At 37.8% G+C, this 19,334-nt stretch overlaps 2 protein-coding genes across 2 annotated transcripts; one reads left to right on the top strand and one right to left on the bottom strand.

Moving 5' to 3' along the window:
- The first annotated feature begins 1,925 nt into the window (after window positions 1-1,925).
- On the top strand, window positions 1,926-14,408 carry tmprss9 (transmembrane serine protease 9). Its single transcript, XM_051695469.1, has 15 exons — window positions 1,926-2,187; window positions 3,549-3,726; window positions 4,068-4,195; window positions 4,599-4,666; window positions 4,912-5,087; window positions 5,368-5,409; window positions 5,493-5,606; window positions 5,895-6,060; window positions 6,150-6,424; window positions 8,895-9,037; window positions 9,134-9,518; window positions 11,087-11,255; window positions 12,180-12,445; window positions 12,716-12,852; window positions 13,482-14,408. The coding sequence occupies exons 2-15, from the start codon at window positions 3,594-3,596 to the stop codon at window positions 13,641-13,643; spliced, it is 2,364 nt and encodes a 787-aa protein (XP_051551429.1). The 5' UTR covers window positions 1,926-2,187; window positions 3,549-3,593; the 3' UTR covers window positions 13,644-14,408.
- Window positions 14,409-14,524: 116 nt separating this feature from the next.
- LOC127439269 (mitochondrial import inner membrane translocase subunit Tim13-like) lies at window positions 14,525-17,798 on the bottom strand. The gene is made up of 3 exons (XM_051695483.1): window positions 17,591-17,798; window positions 15,583-15,651; window positions 14,525-15,497 (listed from the first exon to the last, which is right to left on the bottom strand). Exons 1-3 carry the CDS (start codon window positions 17,708-17,710, stop codon window positions 15,399-15,401), a joined length of 288 nt encoding a protein of 95 aa, XP_051551443.1. The 5' UTR covers window positions 17,711-17,798; the 3' UTR covers window positions 14,525-15,398.
- Window positions 17,799-19,334: the final 1,536 nt, after the last annotated feature.

Raw genomic sequence — 19,334 nt, 5'->3', positions numbered from 1 at the left:
ACTAGTGAATATAGTATAGTTTTCCCTCTGATATTTAATGCAATACTTTAAAAACGTGCATTTGCGCATCTGTTTTTAAAAGCGGATACTGTTTTACTGTAATGCATGAAAGGCTCAGTGTGTTTTGCGTTGCTGGTGCTCTTTTGAACAGCAGGACTTTCCAGATTTTATCGGTGTGCTCTGGCATCAGAGTCTGGGCTTTATTGGGTAACAGTTATAGTGGTTAAGGGTCTATTACTGGTGGTTAACTTTAGAGGGGTTTGTAAGTGGAGATCCTGTCTGAAGCCGTGCCAACTACTAATACAATTCCAGGTCATTCACATTCTATGGAGAGGCGGTCTTGTTGTATCTCTTTCAGTCTGCATTTTCTGCAACAAATTTAACCTACAAGCTAAGAGAAATATAAATGAAAATATATGAGGAAATATAGGGGTAATGCTAGGGCAAAACATCCTGCTCCCAGGGCCGGTACTAGGATGTGACCTTTAGGGGGGCAACAGGGGCCAGTTTGACCTGACCATGTCCCGAATGATTTAGTCTTTTCCTGTTTTGCTTTTTTATTTAATTTGTACTTTTTTAAGTAAATCAGGATTTTTCAAGCAACTGTCGGTTATTGTAACCCTGTAAGTCACTATTCTGTAAAGATGGACTGTTGACTGGCTAAAATCTTTGTAGAATATGTTCTGTCGCCTTAGAATCAGAACTAGCGATGCCCGATTCGCAAATTAATCACTCGTTTGAGTCAGTTCTTTTCAATGGATTGATCAAACGGGTTGGCAAAATGATCTGAATCAGTTTGTGATTCACTCGGAATCATTCTCACGCCTCCTGCATGGTTTGAAGCGGTTTCTCACACAGTATAACGGTAATGGTATAATTATATATACAATATATATATAATAATTTTTATATATTTAATATATATATAAATATATTTTATATATATAAAAACCTCCTCGTGGTTGCCATAATGTGGTTCTCGTTCTCAGTGGGGCGCATGGTGAGTTATGTGTGGATGCCGCGGAGAATAGCGTGAAGCCTCCACATGCACTATGTCTCCGCGGCAACGTGCTCAACAAGCCATGTGATAAGATGCGCGAACTGAGATTCATCCTCCGCCACCCAGATTGAGGTGAGTCACTATGTCACCATGAGGACTTTGAGCGCATTGGGAATTGGGCATTCCAAATTGGGGAGAAAAAAGGAAAATAAAAAAATAATGCATAGAGTCATTTGTACGATTTTTGGCATACTTCTACGACTTTTTGTAAACAACAAAATGATGTCACTGTGACGTCATAGTGAGCAAAAACTTGCTACAAAGAAATAAATAAGTAAATAATTTAGCTAAGTTTTCAGTTGCCGCAAACTTAGGTGCTTCTCTTTCGCCATGTGGCCCTGTTTTTTGGGGGGGCCAAACGATTTATTTATTTATTTGTTGATTACAAAAAGTCGTAGAAGTACGCCAAAAATCGTGCAAATGCCTTTATGCATTTTTAAGATATGAGCAATCAAACATAGTGGCCCCATTTTTTTGGGCCACCCTATATATATATATATATATATATATATATATATATATATATATATATATATATATATTAAGAAAAATAAAGTATAGATTTTACAGCTAAATACAACACAATAAAAATGAAATAAATACATATAAATTAAATATAATTTTTTTTTTTTTTTTTAAATAATACATTTTTTAAGGAGATTTACCAGATAAAATTTGAACATTAAAAAAGAAAATATCAGTAAATGTACTGTATTGCAGTAAAGCTTTGGAGTGCACCCTAATCCCTGTTATCCCTACTAAATGTTGTACTTTTTTAGATTGTGTCACTTAACCCCTCCCAAGAACTGTCTATTGTTTCTTTTAATCCTTCAAACTTCTTTAAACAACTTTGTGAGACTTTGCTGATTTAACGAAGTGCTTTAATGTTTGTTGAAAATTGTTTAGTCATTTTTGCAGATTCTGTCGAGGGAAAAAAAGAAGTTTATTTCGATGCTGCGGCATCGACCAATCAGAGATGAGATTACACGCTAACCTGCGTAAAGCCACGCCCATAAGAGAGCTGAACTCATAACAGCGCTGCATTCTGTACAGTGAGCATCCACATCGCGTGTTTCCTCGGATAGTTATTGATCAGATGCCTCATTGACCAAATGAGGTCTGAAACGGTGAGTAACATCTCTTTTTAGACTAGTTAACAAGTTATTCGTCCTAGAATGAGACTTTTTATGCACTTTGAAACTCTAAATAGCTGTAGCTTGCACAACCAATAATGTCATTTGTATTACTTTGTGTATATTCTACTGAATAGTATTTTCATTCTTAGGTCGCATAAAAGTTTATAGTTTTTATTTCAATTATTTAATTATATATATATATATATATATATATATATATATATATATATATATATATATATATATATATATATAAAATGTTCTTTTTTTTGTTTTGTTTTTTGTTACATTTTATATTATTTTTATGTTGTTATATTTACATTTTATTTGGAATATATTTCACTGTTTACACAAATTTAGCACACTGATGCGCTGTTTTTGCATGCCTTATATTTAAAAACATAATATTTTTGCATGTTAAGTTTTACTGGCATATAGTCAGTATCCTTGCACTTTTTTCTTTTCTTTTCTTTCTTTCTTTTTATCCTTTTTTTTTTGTTTTGTTTTTTGCATGCAATATGAGAGTTTTGGTGGCATCTATACTATCTAGAACAGTAGGCTTAATATTTCTTTGCAAACGATACTGTTGTTTGTGTTAAGCTCTTCTGAATAGTATTTGAATACTTTAGTGACTTAAACTGTTTTTTTTCTTCTTTCATTTATTTCTTTCATTTATCCATTAATCATCATATTCATTTATTTTTTATTTAAATATTTTATTATATAATGTGTTAAATATACTGTATACACATTACATATACAGTATTATATATACTATATATACTATAATATTACATATATTATACATACAGTAGATACCTTAAAATATACATAAAATAGCCATTATATTTATGTTTTAATTGGAACATATTGTACAGCTTTGTCAAAATGCATGCCAAAACGGTTGCACTGCATGCAAGAAGACAATATATTTGCAATTCAAGTTTTAATTGGCATAGAAGTAGACTCCCAGTTTACTGTATATTTTGGCAAGTCCATATGTAATGAGAGAGTTGTTGTGGCATTTACAACCCTGCAATAATGAGTAACTATATCCATACTATCTGGAACAGAGAGCTTCATATTTCTGTGATATAACATTTCTGAATTGACAGAGGTTTGTTTTGGCTTCTTGGAACCACTCCTTTTATTGTTTAATTCTATGGCCAGTAAAATAATACTTTGGCATCCCACAAGGTGATTTTCACTCACAGTTCCCATAGGACGCTCTTATACGTCTGAGATCTTAATAATCCAAACCCTTAGTGATTATGAAGGTGTTGCTAGGAGATGAACTGGTTTAAATGGTCACCTGTCTCTATATTATACCTCCATGTCTTCTTGTGTTTTAGAGTTTGGATGTCCAGGTTGTGTTGCAGGTATTTGTCTAGACTGAAATGGAGAAGAAGGATTTGAATAAGTGGCCTGAGGGCAATCCAAAGCCAGCTCACTTCTCCTCGTGCAAATGTTTCACAATAGCTGCCATACTGATTCTGCTCATCATTGGAGCTGCTGTGGGTTTCATGACAGGTAAGACACAAACCATTTATCTTAAAGACCCAATTAAATCAGAATTGGATTTTTGTGGCTTTTATTCCATATCTGTTAGCTTCTAAGCCATCAATATGCTAGAAGTCTACTTCTAAAAGTATATGCATCAGGGCCGGTACTAGCATGAAATATTTGTTGGGGTACTTGTATGTTGGGGGGTTATGTGTTTGAGGTAAATCTGGGGGGGGACAATGCCCTTCCTAGCCCCCTATTAGATCTGGCCATGGCCCCAAATGATTTTAGTCTATCAAACAAACTTTGAAATGTGGGCTCACTGATTTTTAATATCAAACTGAATCAAACCCTATTTTTTTGTTTAGCTTACTTAGTACCAGAAGAACATTATTTCATGGAGACAGTGGAATTACAAGGGCTCAGTTATGACCCAGACCTACAAGATAAAACATCAGGATTCTCTCTAGTTTTGTCCGCAACTCTGAAAGCAAAGGTATGAGCTGAGTAGAGGCTATGAATGTTAATAGTGAAGTGTGCAATTTTTTCGATGTTTCGTAATACTTTCTTTCATCACAGCTTAATATGCAGAGACAACTATAAGTTAGCTATTTAGAAGTTAATTTCACCCAAAACGTGTAAACGCTGTGGTGCTATCAAAACCCAACAGCAACATTTGCTCAACCAATGTATGCGTCTGGAATGGGAATTTCACCATCTGTTTGTCCTACCAATGGAAGATGGATTTCCCTCCGAAAACCATTTTGAAAACATTGCAGATCCATTTGAAAAATTCCACACTTCAGGCCAAAAATGTTGTAATGTTGAATACAGACATTTTTGTCATTTTGTGTGATTTAAACAAACTGACGCATGATGTCGGTTTCACTAATTTACAGATAAAGAATATCTTTAGCGCCTCTTCAGTGGCACATCATTTTACAGACTGCCAGATTGTTGCTTATGGGTAGGTACATTGCTAATATGCCATTTTTTTTTTAAAGATATTTAACTGCACAATATATTAACGTTTGGTGGTGAGAATTGTCTCTTTGAAATGGCTAGATGGTGACTCATTCTGCGGAAACTCTCACATGAGCGAATTTGTTGCTACTGAAGAGTAGGGTTCGCAGAATGAGGCCAATCATCTAGCTACCACCTTGTCTTTGGATACACTTTGGTCTTATAGATAGAGTTTGTAATATCTTTCAGGAACATCAACGCGAATGTGATGACCACTTTTCGTTTGGTCTTTCGGATCGCTCATGCCCAGGGTTACACAGAGAACTTAATTCAAGATCTCCTCCGCTCTGGATTGAAGGTCATGTTGAATGGAAAACCCATCGCAGTTCCAGAATACGGAGAGATCAGTAGCATCATCCTTCTTGGTACAATGGTCATTTGTAGCAGTTTATAACATTTGCAACTGTCCTTATTTCCTACCCTGTTAAAAAAAATTATTGGTTTGCCGGTCTTAGCTGGTTTATTCTAAATGGCCTCCAAACCTGACCAGCTGACACGTACCCAAAACCACTCTAAAGCAATCAAAATAGACCAGTGTAACCAGCTTGGCCAGGCTAGTAAACAAGCTAACCACCTTAGGGTTTTTGCAGCAGTTAGTTGATAATAATAGTTTAATTTTTACTATTTTTTGTTTTGTTATTTCAGGGGCAAGTGGAAAGTCATTCTATGAGATCGGGAATGACATGAGTAAGATGGAATGTGACAATATTACATAAATGTCAATCATATCTGTACATGCTTAGATAATAGGTCTGGATGCTTTACTGCAGGTAAATGTCCTGAGAACACATTCACTTGTGACAATGGCGAGTGCATCACAAAGCCAAACCCAGAGTGTGACTTTATATCCGACTGCGTAGATGGTTCGGATGAAGCCTTTTGCTGTAAGTTTCACCATCTTGCTATCTTGAGCTGTTATGCTAAAACATTGACTAGACCAGAAAACCATAAACACTTGGAAGTGAGCTCTTTTGACTTGGATTAGTAAGTAACCACCAAGCAATTAGCCAGAACACCATAGTAGCCACTTAACAATGTGCTAGCATCCACCCAGAACACCAAGCATCTTGGTGGCACGATTTGTACAGGCCAGCACCACTCATATTTTCTGAAAATATAGACTAGTTTATATTATGTCGTTCTTTGGTTAATAACCACTGTTTTTCTTATAGCCTGTGGAACACGTCCAGCCATGGGTAGCCGCGTTGTAGGGGGCGAGAATGCCCATCATGGTGAGCTACCCTGGCAGGTCAGTCTGAGACTACGTGGCCGCCATACCTGTGGGGCCTCCATCATCAACAATCGCTGGCTTGTGAGCGCCGCTCATTGTTTTGAAACGTGAGGAAACAATTTTCATTTCTTTAACAATCCCACCCTCAGCACCAATTCTCAATGTCTACTGAATATGTCTTCCTTAAATGTCAAAGAGAGAACAACCCCAAAGATTGGACGGCTCTAATAGGAGCCAATCTGGTCAGTGGAGAGGAAGGAGAGGCCACCACGCTAAACATCAAGTCCTTGACCGTCTCTCCAGACTATGATCCCATGACGACGGACAGTGACGTGACTGTACTGGAGTTGGAAACACCCTTGAAGTTCAGCCCTTACATTCAGCCAGTCTGTATCCCATCATCCTCTCACATTTTCAGTCCTGGACAGAACTGCATCGTCTCTGGTTGGGGAGCTCTCAGTCAGTACACGAGTGAGTATATTGTTGGGGTGGAAAGCTTCAGAAAATTTGTCAGGAAATTATCCAATAAAGAAAGACTCAAGAGAAGTCTTTGTATCTTTTCCCAAGAGAAGACAGTTTATTCGGTACCAGGTGAAGTTCTCATACATAAATGCAAAAGGCTTGAGCGGAGAGTCACACAAGCAAAATCAACCAAACACAATTTGTATATTTGAGTCAAGGATTCTTGCACATCTAGCAGTTCTAAGGATTAACTCTGATTCATTACATCTCTTTAAACAAACAACATGTCTAGATGGAAACAGGGCATATTGACCCTTATGATTCATGTGATAACGTGTGAATGCACCTCAAGTCTTTGTCTTAGCCACTTGGCGCCTCAGAGACAGCTCTGAGTTCCTTTGTCAAGGCCTAGACACACACACACATCAGCAGAATCATAGTCAACAACTCTCATTCTAAAATATCATTCTTATACCTTAGGGATTAATATTCAACTTTTATACGTTTATATCATAAATGCAGTGTAGTGATCAATAAATGAATTTCTCCCACACATTTGTTTGATTTTTCATGGATCTCAAGAAAACTGTAAAAAATATTATCAAGTAAAGTCAAGATGTAAAAAAAAAAAAAATTGTGGTGCTTGCTAAGGTAAGCTAAACTATTATTTTTGCTCTTACTTTGGGTTGTGGATCTGATCAAACCCCTAAATAAATGAAAATCATCTTTCCATCCTGAGCTATTATGCTAATGCCTAAGCTAACTGTTTCCTTTTTGTAAATTGTTTGTAAAAATAAAGAACTTAATTTGGTCTGATGCTATAATTAATATGTTCAGATGCTATTTTTGACACCACACCATCATGGGATGTCTCCATAATAGTATAAAAATTGTTTAGAGGTTTTGAGAGAAGAATGTGACTATTTAGTGTTACCTGCTAATGCTGCGTTTCATTGAACTTGGAAAGTCCGGATTTTCAACTTCCTATTTATAAAAGTGCAACAGAACCATTTGAAGTCGAACATCCAACTTGGGAACTGGTACAAAAAGCCACAACTCCAGTTTGGTGATTTGCAGGTGCAGGACATCACACGAACATGGCACCACTTAGGGATATGTACAAAGTTTATGATAAACTTTCACTTGCAATATGCAAATAAAATACATCAATGGGTCAAAGTTCATACATTACATGATAATAAAACTTGTTTAGCAAACGTTTGCAGAAACAGGTGTTAAAAACACAGTACATTTTAATCATTTTTGTTAATTGTGTACACGTGTAAAACAAATTCTAGCATAGGATAGCATTTGTTTATCCTTCACAATTTTGTGGCAAGGACATATCTTAGATTGCTAAGTCAACAGGAGTGTTGCAGTTTTGTTTCATTATACATCATCTTCCGAATATTGGGCAGTGGAATGCCCTTATGGTCTGAGATCGGAGATATCAAGTAGGAATATCCTAAATCCACCTTAAAAGGAACGCAGCGTTAGGCAAGCATCACTATTACTATTGCTTATACTTGAACAAACCCCTAAACTTAAGTATTACACTTGTCCAAACCCTAAGTATTAAACTCATAAGAACGTCACCTCATATCATGCAGCTTGTTGAGGAGAGGTGTGCTATTACTTTTCTAAGCAATCTGACTTTCGCCTGGTGGACGATATAATGGGTGGACAAAAATCCCGTAGGCTTACTTTGACTTAAAGGTGCTATAAGCGATTTCAGAATTCTGAAGCTTTAACGTGACTGAGCCGTTGAATAAGCCATGCTCCCTAATTCCAAAACCCCGCCCTAAAAAAATCTTTTTTTTAGACCAAAACCGAACAAATGAGTAGCATTGTTTTCGCCTGTGGTTGTCAGATTCAACAGTGGCACAATAGCGCCCTCAACTGACAAAAATTATGAATCATAGCCTCAATGATCCACTTCAAATACAACACTATGAGAACGAGCAAAATGATTGACAGGTGAAAAGTGTCAATGTCCGCGGACACATTTTTGTTTGCTGTTTACAAACTCACAGCTGTCACAGAGACCGGTGAGATATCTCAGAACACTTATTTCATTAATATCTTTAAGGGAGTAGGAACATTTTTTGCATACTTTTCCATGAAAAAAAAAATTGCTTACAGCACCTTTAACAGAATATCAGAGACCACAAAATAGCATCATTGCAACCATCCGGAACACCCTAGCAACCAACCTGGCTTCCCTAGGATTGTGGTGCTAAGTTTTGCATGATCAAACAGCACTCACATAAAACAATATGTAACGTGTTAAATATGCAACCCTGACACTGTAAAATAAAGTGTTGCCAAAGATTCTAAAGGTCCATTTAAGTTTGCTGTACCTTGGTGGAAGTATGTGTACATTTAGTGCACCTTTAAATCTAGATGTTATAATTCCAGAACATGCTGCATCAGGTAATCATTGCCTGATTTATGACTTCAGTTCTTTGTATCTGAGCAGGTGATGTGCCATCAACATTACAAAAGGCAATAGTGCGGATCATTGATTCAAAAGTCTGCAACAAGTCATCTGTTTACAGAGGGGCAGTCACACAAAACATGATGTGTGCTGGTTTTCTTCAAGGGAAGGTGGATTCCTGTCAGGTAAGGGTAACAAATGCTTGATCAATTAGTAAATATTACCATATAAAGTATATTGTGTTATTATTAATTTTTACACTGTGTTTTTTTGGTCCTCAGGGAGACTCTGGGGGCCCTCTAGTATGTGAGGTGACCCCTGGACGTTTTTTCCTAGCGGGTGTGGTGAGTTGGGGAGTGGGATGCGCACAGATTAACAAACCTGGGGTTTATTCCCGAGTCACCAAGCTCCGCAACTGGATCCTAAGCTACATCGATTCCGCAACGGCTCATGTTGCCCCCACTTTCCCTAGTGTCACAACTACTGCAGTTCACCTTGATAAAGCAATTGAACTATCCTCTGACTTCGCCAGTAATGAATATAACCTTTCACCTGCGAACTGCAGTGGTAATTATAACTGTGGTGAAGGCGTGTGTATAAGCAAGATAAACCCAGAGTGCGACAAAGTTGTCGACTGCTCCAATGAGGCAGATGAGAAAAACTGTGGTAAATAGCAACTTGCTTTTAACTACATTAGTATGTACTATAATGGATTAAAACAATTTGTTGTATGTTTTGCCAAAGACATTTTCCAAAACAGCTGGTACACTAAGACCCGAAACTACTCTCTGCAATTACGTGAACACAGACATTTCTAACTAAGCGTAGAGGGAGCCAGCTTGAAACCTATGCAAACCTTACTCCCCTGGCCTTAAGAGGCACACTAGCGACTGACGCTACAGGCAGTAGCCTTTAGCCTCCTCATTTGCGCACCTGCCTCCAATGCCGGCTGATGCTGGTTCAGATCCCGCTCAGAGTGGGTCGAGCAGGACAGGTTACTTAAGCAAGATCAGTTTCGTGTGTCATTGGATTCCGAAATGTGCCAGAACATAATTTATAACTTTGACTATTGTCATGTTGATAGAAACAACAAAGTGCTCTCCAACTGAAACTTTGTAAGAAAAAATTCAGTTGTGCAATTATTCTAATATAAGCTACTAAAATATTGCCACAGACATTTGAAGGTAACTCTATTACACCACCACAGTAACACAAGAATGCATGTTAAGTTTGTACAATGGGACCAAATGCTTGCAAAGCATTGGCCAAGCATTTGCGACTACATTTGCGTACTTGCAAAGAGTATGTTTCTTGCTTTAAGTTGGTATTTAATAAGTGAACTGTTTTATAAATTGGTGCCTTTTTCTATTTTTTTATTTTTTATTTTTATCCCCTTTTCTCCCCAATTTGGAATGCCCACTTCCCACTACTTAGTAGGTCCTCGTGGTGGCACGGTTACTCACCTCAGTCCGGGTGGCGGAGGACAAGTCTCAGTTGATTGAGACCGTCAATCCTCGCATCTTATCACGTGGCTCGTTGTGCATGACACCATGGAGACTCCGCATGTGGAGGCTCATGCTACTCTCCGTGATCCATGTACAATTTACCACGCACCCCATTGAGAGCGAGAACCACTAATCGCAACCACAACGTGGTTTCCCCATGTGACTCAACCTCCCTAGCAACCAGGCCAATTTGGTTGCTTAGGAGACCTGGCTGGAGTCCCTCAGCACACCCTGGATTTGAACTTGCAACTCCAGGGGTGGTAGTCAGAGTCAATACTCGCTGAGCTTCCCAGGCCCCCCAAATTGGTGCCTTTTAATCAATGCAGTAAAGTCTATTTCCTTGGTTTGTACCTGAATTAAAGAAGTGGGGTTGCCATCAGTATCGTATTAGCCGGGATGTCCCATAATTTAGCAGAAATGATGACATCCCATCTGGGATGCCTATTGTTCAGTATTTTAGCGGGTGGCCAAACGTCCCTTAATCAACACTAGCTAGTTCATAGGTTTGCTAACTTTTCGTCATGCAAAAATGGGACGATTGAGCATTTTGAGTGCTTCTATATGAGACACAAAGCTTTCAATCCCATATTGAAGTGCTCAAAATGCTCAAGCATCCTGTTTTTGCATGGCGAAAAGTTGGCAAACTTATGAACGAGCTAGTAATGAACTACCAAGCATTGAACTAGCTTGCGGAAACAAGAATATCAGGGTCACATACTTTCTTTGTAGACTGCGGGCACCGTCCAGCCGTGGGCCAAAAGAGGATCATTGGGGGCGTCACTGCCCGAAGAGGTGAATGGCCTTGGGTGGGCAGCCTGCAGTACCAGCGTGTTCACCGCTGCGGAGCTACGCTAATCCACTGCAAATGGCTCCTAACTGCAGCTCACTGCTTCAGAGGGTAATATACCATTGAAACGTAACCCACGACTACCTAACTTGCTCTACAGGGAAGTGTTTATTAAAAGTAGTCAGTATTTTTTCATGCACTTTAAAAGTTCGATTTCAGTTGGACTACAGCAATAATTAGTCTTTTAAAATGTAATGTACATTTTTTTTTGCAAAGTTCGATTTTTGAAAAGTCGTACTAACTGACAGATGTAATGTGATTGTGGCTCGGCTTTGTCCAGCATGTATAGATGTTAATTGGACCACAATAAACCTGGGCATCGTGCACATAATCTGAAAGACAAAGATGATGCTCAACAGAGTGTATTTGACGCAAGGCAATACAAACAAGGAAGAGCTATCCACCCTTTCTCAAAACACGGAAGTGTTGCACGATTCATAACGGAGGCCTTTTTCATTTTCTGGTCTCCAGTGTTTTCGCTCGCATCAGCGCATGTTCTTATCAGATAATGTGATGTTTAATGTATTAAATTAGTAAAATGAGTGCAGATACTTTAGAGAGTCTTGATGACTGTTTTTTAACAGTGCCTCACCCGTAAAAACTTAAGAGTGGATTTATGACGTAAAGTGATGGCCCAAGGATAGTTACGTTGATACCAATGACTACTTCGAGTTATGACAGCCAACAACTGCCACAAGTTGATCCTGAACTAATTTTTAGTCCAACTAACACTTAAAATGGTTGTTGTTCTCTGTCTGGATTGCTCATTTGTGTAGAAACCAGAAAACAGTCCAGTGGCAATTAGAATCATCATGGCGCCACACAGTGGTTAGTCAGTAAAACGTTCGATATTATTCGATTATGCCTTGTGGACAGACAGATGAAGACTGTAGCTTGACTACCCAAAAACCTGTGTAGCTCGATAACTGCACATTTAAATATACTAACTGTTTGTGTGGGGGGGTATCTTAATAGCGAGCTGAATGCCGCTGGCTGGACAGTAAGTCTTGGCTCAGTCATTTGGTCTGGAGTGGGTGCTCTGGCGATTCCAGTGCAAAGGATCATCCCTCACCCTGCTTTCAATAACACCAACATGGACTTTGACGTGGCCCTGGTGGAGCTCTCCATCCCAGCCCCCAAGTCCTACACCATCCAGACTGTTTGCTTGCCTTCTCCCTTCCATACCTTTATGAAAAGAATGGAGTGCTACATCGTGGGATGGGGCGCAGTTAGGGAGGATGGTGAGTTTGTGGTTTGTCAATGGTTTTTCTTAGTGGCTTTAGTGGTTCGATTAAACAAAGTTGCAGACCAATCAGTATGATAAGTAGACCATTCCCAATACAGTAACAGGGACAACTGAATTTTGGTTTGGACAAACATACAAAGTGTGAAAACACAGTAAAATACATTTATTACGAGTTTTACGTTTTGTTTAACAATGTAATTGGTTATAGTATAGACTATTTGTTTGACATGGTCCATTATGACTGTCTTCATTTGTTCTACTTTAGGTATGATAACCAATTTGCTGCAGAAAGCGCAGGTTAGCGTTATTGATCAGATGGACTGCCAGCAAGCTTATGGTGCTGAACTTACCGACAACATGATGTGTGCTGGCTCCATGCAGGGGGATAGGGACACATGTATGGTAAGTACCTGGTTGGAAGATCGAATCAAGTTGTGCATTTACTTAATTGTACAATACTGAGAGTTTCAGAAACACAGTTTTATTTTCTGTGTTGATGTGTTTAATTTTGAAACCAGAAGTTTGGGCTAATTTGTTGCAGGTGGTATGATTTTTTTTCTTCTAGATAGCATTTGATTGGACAACAATGGGTGTAGCCCAAAATGAGCCATAAATGTTTCTGGTCTGTTTTCCCACAAGAGACTATATATTTAATATGCAATATCTGCTAAAAGTTACTTTTGTCAGCCTTTAGAAGTACACAAGGATATATATGAGTTCAAAGCTAACAGACATAGACTAAAACCCCCAAAACAAACACTCAAATTTTTAATTCATGGTGATTTGCAACAATGCTAACTTCAAAAAATCAGCGGTTGCACATTCTCCTTGTTGTAAGAGAAATCTGAATCACTTACAACAAAGCACTGCTGCACTTAACCAATGCTATTTAATGCTATAATGGTCTTTTTTTAACCTTAAAACAGCCACAGTGCTTCTTAAGCCGATTACGTAACCCAGCCTTATGTAACTCAACCATATCATTGGGTTTTCTGTGGACTTCTTTAAATGTCATGCCTTTTCTTCTGCAGGGAGACTCAGGGGGACCTCTGGTGTGCCATGAACCCCAGGGCCAGTGGTTCCTGGCTGGGGTGACCAGTTGGGGTCACGGCTGCGGTCGCATCGGCTACCCCGGAGTTTACATGCGGGTTACGGCTATTAGGGAATGGATCTCTATATACCTCACTTTTTAAACATAATGAAGGTACTATCTGGAATTGCTGTCAACAATTTTTTACACAAGTAATGTGCAGTCATGCTTCTTAACCTAAGAGGATCCATCAAACTCGGAGCTTCTGTTGCTTCTGCTGCGCTGATGTTCATACTGTTACATATTTATTTTTTGGTATTTATTTACAATGCATTCTGATGTATGATACATTAAAAACCTCAATGTGGTACAGGGGTTGAGGCAAACCGTAGTCAGGCCCATATGGAGTCACTGACTTTATTAGCATTTCTTCAAGTTTTCAAGAGAAAATTGGATTTGGAATGAATTTAAAACTGAAGCCATACTTCACTTGGCAAAGTTATTTAATTTACAAACATGGAAAGGGACAGGGTATATATAGAACAATGTCAATAATGGGCTTTCAAGTTCTGTAGAAATCTACAGCTACAGATTCCATGTGGGCCTATGCGTAACTCATAGTGCTCAGAAATATAAAGATATAATCAAGTTAAGGTTCCCTATAGAGACTAAATAGCCAAGGAACTAAAATTTGGCAACATTTGTTTATCCTGCATATCAAGGGTATTGGGGTATTGCCCCCCTTGTTTTTCCTTGAGCCGGACTGATTGATGATCAATCTGTTGCTTAACCTCCATCCTAGTACCAGTCCTGGTAGACGTCATATTTTACGCATAACAAAATGAGGCCGTGAGAAATAAATGTACCGTCCATTTAATTGGTTGTACTTTCTTAGTGTCTTGGATCACATGAAAACAATAAGTTTTTTCTATTTGTTTATTTCAACAAATTTGCTTCCAAATGGTTGAGGCATTGTTGTTTGTTACAAATGGTGCTACATTCTGTTATTTTATCAAAGCAAGACAAATGTCAACAATAAAAATGGACCAATTTAATAGTATTTATTTGCATTTCCATAATTGTAAAACTTCTGTGTAACAGTTCCACAAAATCTTCTGAACAAAGGGCTTGTTTCTCTTGCCAAGCTTTCACAAGACTTCATTAAAGATAGTAAAATGAAATTTGACATGCTTCTTCTCCAAGGAAACTGCTTTTACACCAGGATCTGCGGTTCCACAATGTGTGTCTAAACAAACGTAGTACTGTACTGAACAGACAATGAGACAAATGACACTCCAAGCTTGACAACTGCATTTTGTTCTTTCGGGGTAAAGGAACACTATTTGGCTGCACCTGAGGAAGAGGCAACTATTATTGCAACAAAGACGCCCCTGAATTCTCCCCCGAAAAGAACTAGGTTTGTGGAACAGAGATGGTAAAGTGAGCCGTTCCTTCTGGGAGAAAGATCCACCAATGACAAGATGGCTTGATGCTTGATGAATGGATAAGAGCACAAGGGGCGGAGTCAAGACCTTCCATTGTTGTTTAACAGAGAGAGATCTGCAAACAGGGTACAAAGTGTGTGGAGCTAAAATCTGTACCGATAATCTCAATTCTTGACACAATTTCAAGCATATGAAATGCAACCACTGTAATCTATCCATAATAATCTTAATTTCAAATTGCAAATCATTAAATTACAAATATGTCTTATTTAACTGTTTAAACACATTTCAAAAACAATAAAATGGAAAAATGTCCATGTGCAGTCTAAATCCCGATCCACCTGGTTGATTCTGTAGTGATCAGCTGTTGTTGTGAGGTCAGAAAGCCAAGTTAATACATATGTTGTGCAGACCGAGCATCTCCACCAGAGTACTCAGGTGATACAGAAGTATTACCGGCCACCATTTGCACATCAAACACGCGCTCTTTCCTTCTGTAATCTTGAATTATATGCACGTGAGACTGTGTTCCATGCATCCATATAGCGATCCATGCACATGGCAATGCATTTCTGGAAAAACACAAGGGTTAGGTAGGATATAACTTCCTCAAATAAAGATTAATACAGGAAGTGATTGCCGTTTTGACATCAATACCTGTTCAGAATTGTCCAATGTGCTTCCTGGCTTGCCGATGCACTTCTTGAAGCATTTATCAGTCATTCTCTGCAATGTAGGACAAATGCAATTTAAAATGCGCTCAATCAGACTACCCTACTCACAAACGATGTAGTAGTTACATAATTTATTTATGATATTACCTTTTTGGTAATATCATGACATACTAATTGGCAATGAAACTACAACGTTGCAGGCCTGTAATTTTACCATTAAATGACCAATTCACAATGTCATCTTTACGTCTTGCTAATGTCCTAAGCTTACCCAGAATGGTCCAGCTACATAATGTATTCATAATATTTTGGTAATTCCATGACTTACTGGCAACGTAACTGTAACACGTACTTTCATGACCATTAAATGACCAATTTACAACAACATCTTTACATCCTCCTAATGTGTACTGATGACCAGAATTTACTATTTGAAATGTTTAAAACATCTCCAGTCAACAATTCAACATCTCTCAACAATATTTTGTTTCCGAGAACGTTCCGAGAACGTTAGTTTTTGGTTCCCAGAATGAACATTCTAACGTTCTCTCTTGGTTTGCCAGGAAAGTTTTTTTTTTTTTTTTTTTTTTTTTAAGAAAATACAACGTTCCCTACATGTATGGAGAACGTTCCCCTAACATAATCCTAATGTTCTGTTAACCTCTTATATCCCGATATCCTTTCTGCAACCATGCTATACATCAATAAATCTACAATCAGGGTTGGGGAGTAACGGAATACATGTAACAGGATTACGTATTTAAAATACAAAATATAAGTAACTGTATTCCACTACAGTTACAATTTAAATCATCGGTAATTAGAATACAGTTACATTTAAAAAAGTATTTTGATTACTGAAGAGATTATTTTGCATTTTATTGTCATTTGTTTCATTTAATATTTAGTCCTTTCAGATGGAAAACATTTATACATATAAATGATGCGATCCAAAGTGCATTTGAACAGCGGTGAAACACTTTCTTATGATGCGTTACATTCATACGAGCAGACAGAGAAGTACGTTTGAAGTAAGTTTGGAGCAGAAGAAATAGAAATAATCCTTGTGTAAATTGTCAGCTTTACGCTAAGCTAAAATGCTATTTCTAGCCATTTTACATGCACACGTTACCAGACATGATCATATTTTTTTATCAAGAAAATGCACATTAGATCATAATTTCTTTTTCTCTTGTAAGACCTTTGATATTAGGGCAACAATCACATTCTTGATAATAATTTTTGTATTGTTTTCCTGTAAAAATATCTAAAAATGCTTAAAACAAGATCAAATTGATTTATCTTGTTTTAGAAACAACACTGCATAAGATATTTCGGTTTTTCAGAGAATGTATTTTTAACATGTGTATTTTGTCTTACTGTACTGGCAGAGTTTTTATAGTCAAAACAAGTGAAAAAATCTACCAGTGCTGAAGAAGTAATCCAAAGTATTTAGAATACGTTACTGACCTTGAGTAATCTAACGGAATACATTACAAATTACATTTTACAGCATCTGTAATCTGTAGTGGAATACATTTCAAAAGTAACCCTCCCAACAATCCATGTCTTGTTTTGATCCATTGTTTAATTAATCATTAAAATAAGTTAAACACCATCTCATATAATATGGAGTGATTGATAAATTAATATCCATCCATCCATTTTTTTATACCCACTAATCAATACGCTATCGATCAGCAAAAGATCAACAACAGCAATAAGGTAGTCATGAAATACTTTATTAAAGTTGATTTGTCCTGCAGTGTGACGACCTCTACCTTTTAAAACCGTTTTAAACAGCATTTTGCTAATGTTTTATAATTATTATGCAGCTTTTATGACGTCATGAGTAGTGACACTACGTGTAATGGTAACACCATGATACTTTGCTATTTGGTATAGATATACATTTAAAGAAGCACACTGAAATTAATCTGTACAACTTATTAATACGCAATTTAACGTTTTATGAGGTTAAAGTCACAAACCTGCAGCAGCTCTTGAGCGTTTGCAACAGCAATCTGAACTTTAACTTGCTCCATTATAGTTCCAGTGTCCATTTTACCAGACGACGAACCGGAGGGAAAATCTGAACTGAAACTGTCCATATTAGATATTATAGATACAATAAAACTAAGAGCAAACGATTAAAGTCTGCGCCGCTTCAGCACGTGATCATTTGGCCAATGCCCTTGAGATAACCCGGAAGCGCTGTTGAACAGAGCCTGACTGTTGACTTCTGGGAAATTTAGTTTTTCATCGCAACACACACAAATATCAATATATATTAATTCAAATTTAATATTATATATATATATATATATATATATATATATATATATATATATATATATATATATATATATATATATATATATATATATAGTACTGTGCAGAAGTTTTAGGCACTTGTGAAAAATGTTGCATAGTGGGGATGTCTTCAAAAATAATGACAAATAGTTTTCATTTATCACTTAACGTCATACAAAGTCCAGTAAACATAAAACCAACCAGCTAAACCAATATTTGGTGTGACCACCTTTGCCTTCAAAACAGCCCCAATTCTCCTAGGTACACCTGGACACAGTTTTTCTTGGTTGTTGGCAGATAGGATGTTCCAAGCTTCTTGGAGAATTCACCACAGTTCTTCTATCTATTTAGTCTGTCTCAATTGCTTCTGTCTCTTTATGTAATCTCAGACTGACTCAATGTTCAGTGGGGGGCTTTGTGGGGGCAATGTCATCTGTTGCAGGGCTCCCTGTTCTTCTATTTGAATGTTTTCTATTTGCAAAAGTAATGTTTGGGAGTCTAAAATGTATTTTTTCCCTTTGACACACTAAAGCTGAAGATATAAATAACCATCTTAAGACAAATGCTTTTGTGAAACATCTTATGTGCCTAAGACTTTTGCACAGTACTGTATACACACACACACACACACACACACACACACACACACACACACACACACAGTGCATTCAGAAAGTATTCAGACCCCTTCATTTGTTGCAGCCTTATGCTAAATTATTATTTTTTCACATCAATCTACACTCTATACCCCATAATGACAAAGCAAAAAACTGATTTTTGATAACGTTTCAAATTTATTCAAAAGTAAAACTGAAATATCACATTGACATAAGTATTCAGACCCTTGCTGTGAGATTTGAAATTGAGCTCAGGTGCATCCCATTTCTCTGGATCATCTTTGAGATGATTCTCCACTTTGATTTGAGTCCACACTGTGGTAAATTAAACTGATTGGACATGATTTGGAAAGGCACACACCTGTCTATATAAGGTCTCACAGCTGAAAATGCATATCAGAGCAAATACCAAGCCATGAGGTCAAAAGAACTGCCTGTAGAGCTCAGAGACAGGATTGTGTCGAGGTATAGATCTGGGGAAGGCTACAAAAAAAAAAAATTCAGCTGCATTGAAGGTTCCCAAGAGCACAGTGGCCTCCATAATTCTTAAATGGAAGAAGTGTAGAACAACCAGGACTCTTCCTAGAGCTAGCCGCCTGGCCAAACTGAGCAATCGGGGGAGAAGGGCCTTGGAAAGAGTGGTGACCAAGAACCCGATGTTCACTCTGGTTGAGCTCCAGAGATCATGTGTGGAGATGGAAGAAACATTCAGAAGGACAGCCATCACTGCAATACCCCACTGATCTGGGCTTTATAGCAGAGTGGCCAGACGGTAGCCTCTCCTCAGTGCAAGACACATAAAGCA

Source organism: Myxocyprinus asiaticus, chromosome 50 (genome assembly GCF_019703515.2).
Source record: "Myxocyprinus asiaticus isolate MX2 ecotype Aquarium Trade chromosome 50, UBuf_Myxa_2, whole genome shotgun sequence".
NCBI classification, from domain to species: domain Eukaryota; kingdom Metazoa; phylum Chordata; class Actinopteri; order Cypriniformes; family Catostomidae; genus Myxocyprinus; species Myxocyprinus asiaticus.
The sequence above is the reverse complement of the archived record's forward strand: the minus strand, read 5'-3'. Positions and strand labels throughout refer to the sequence as shown.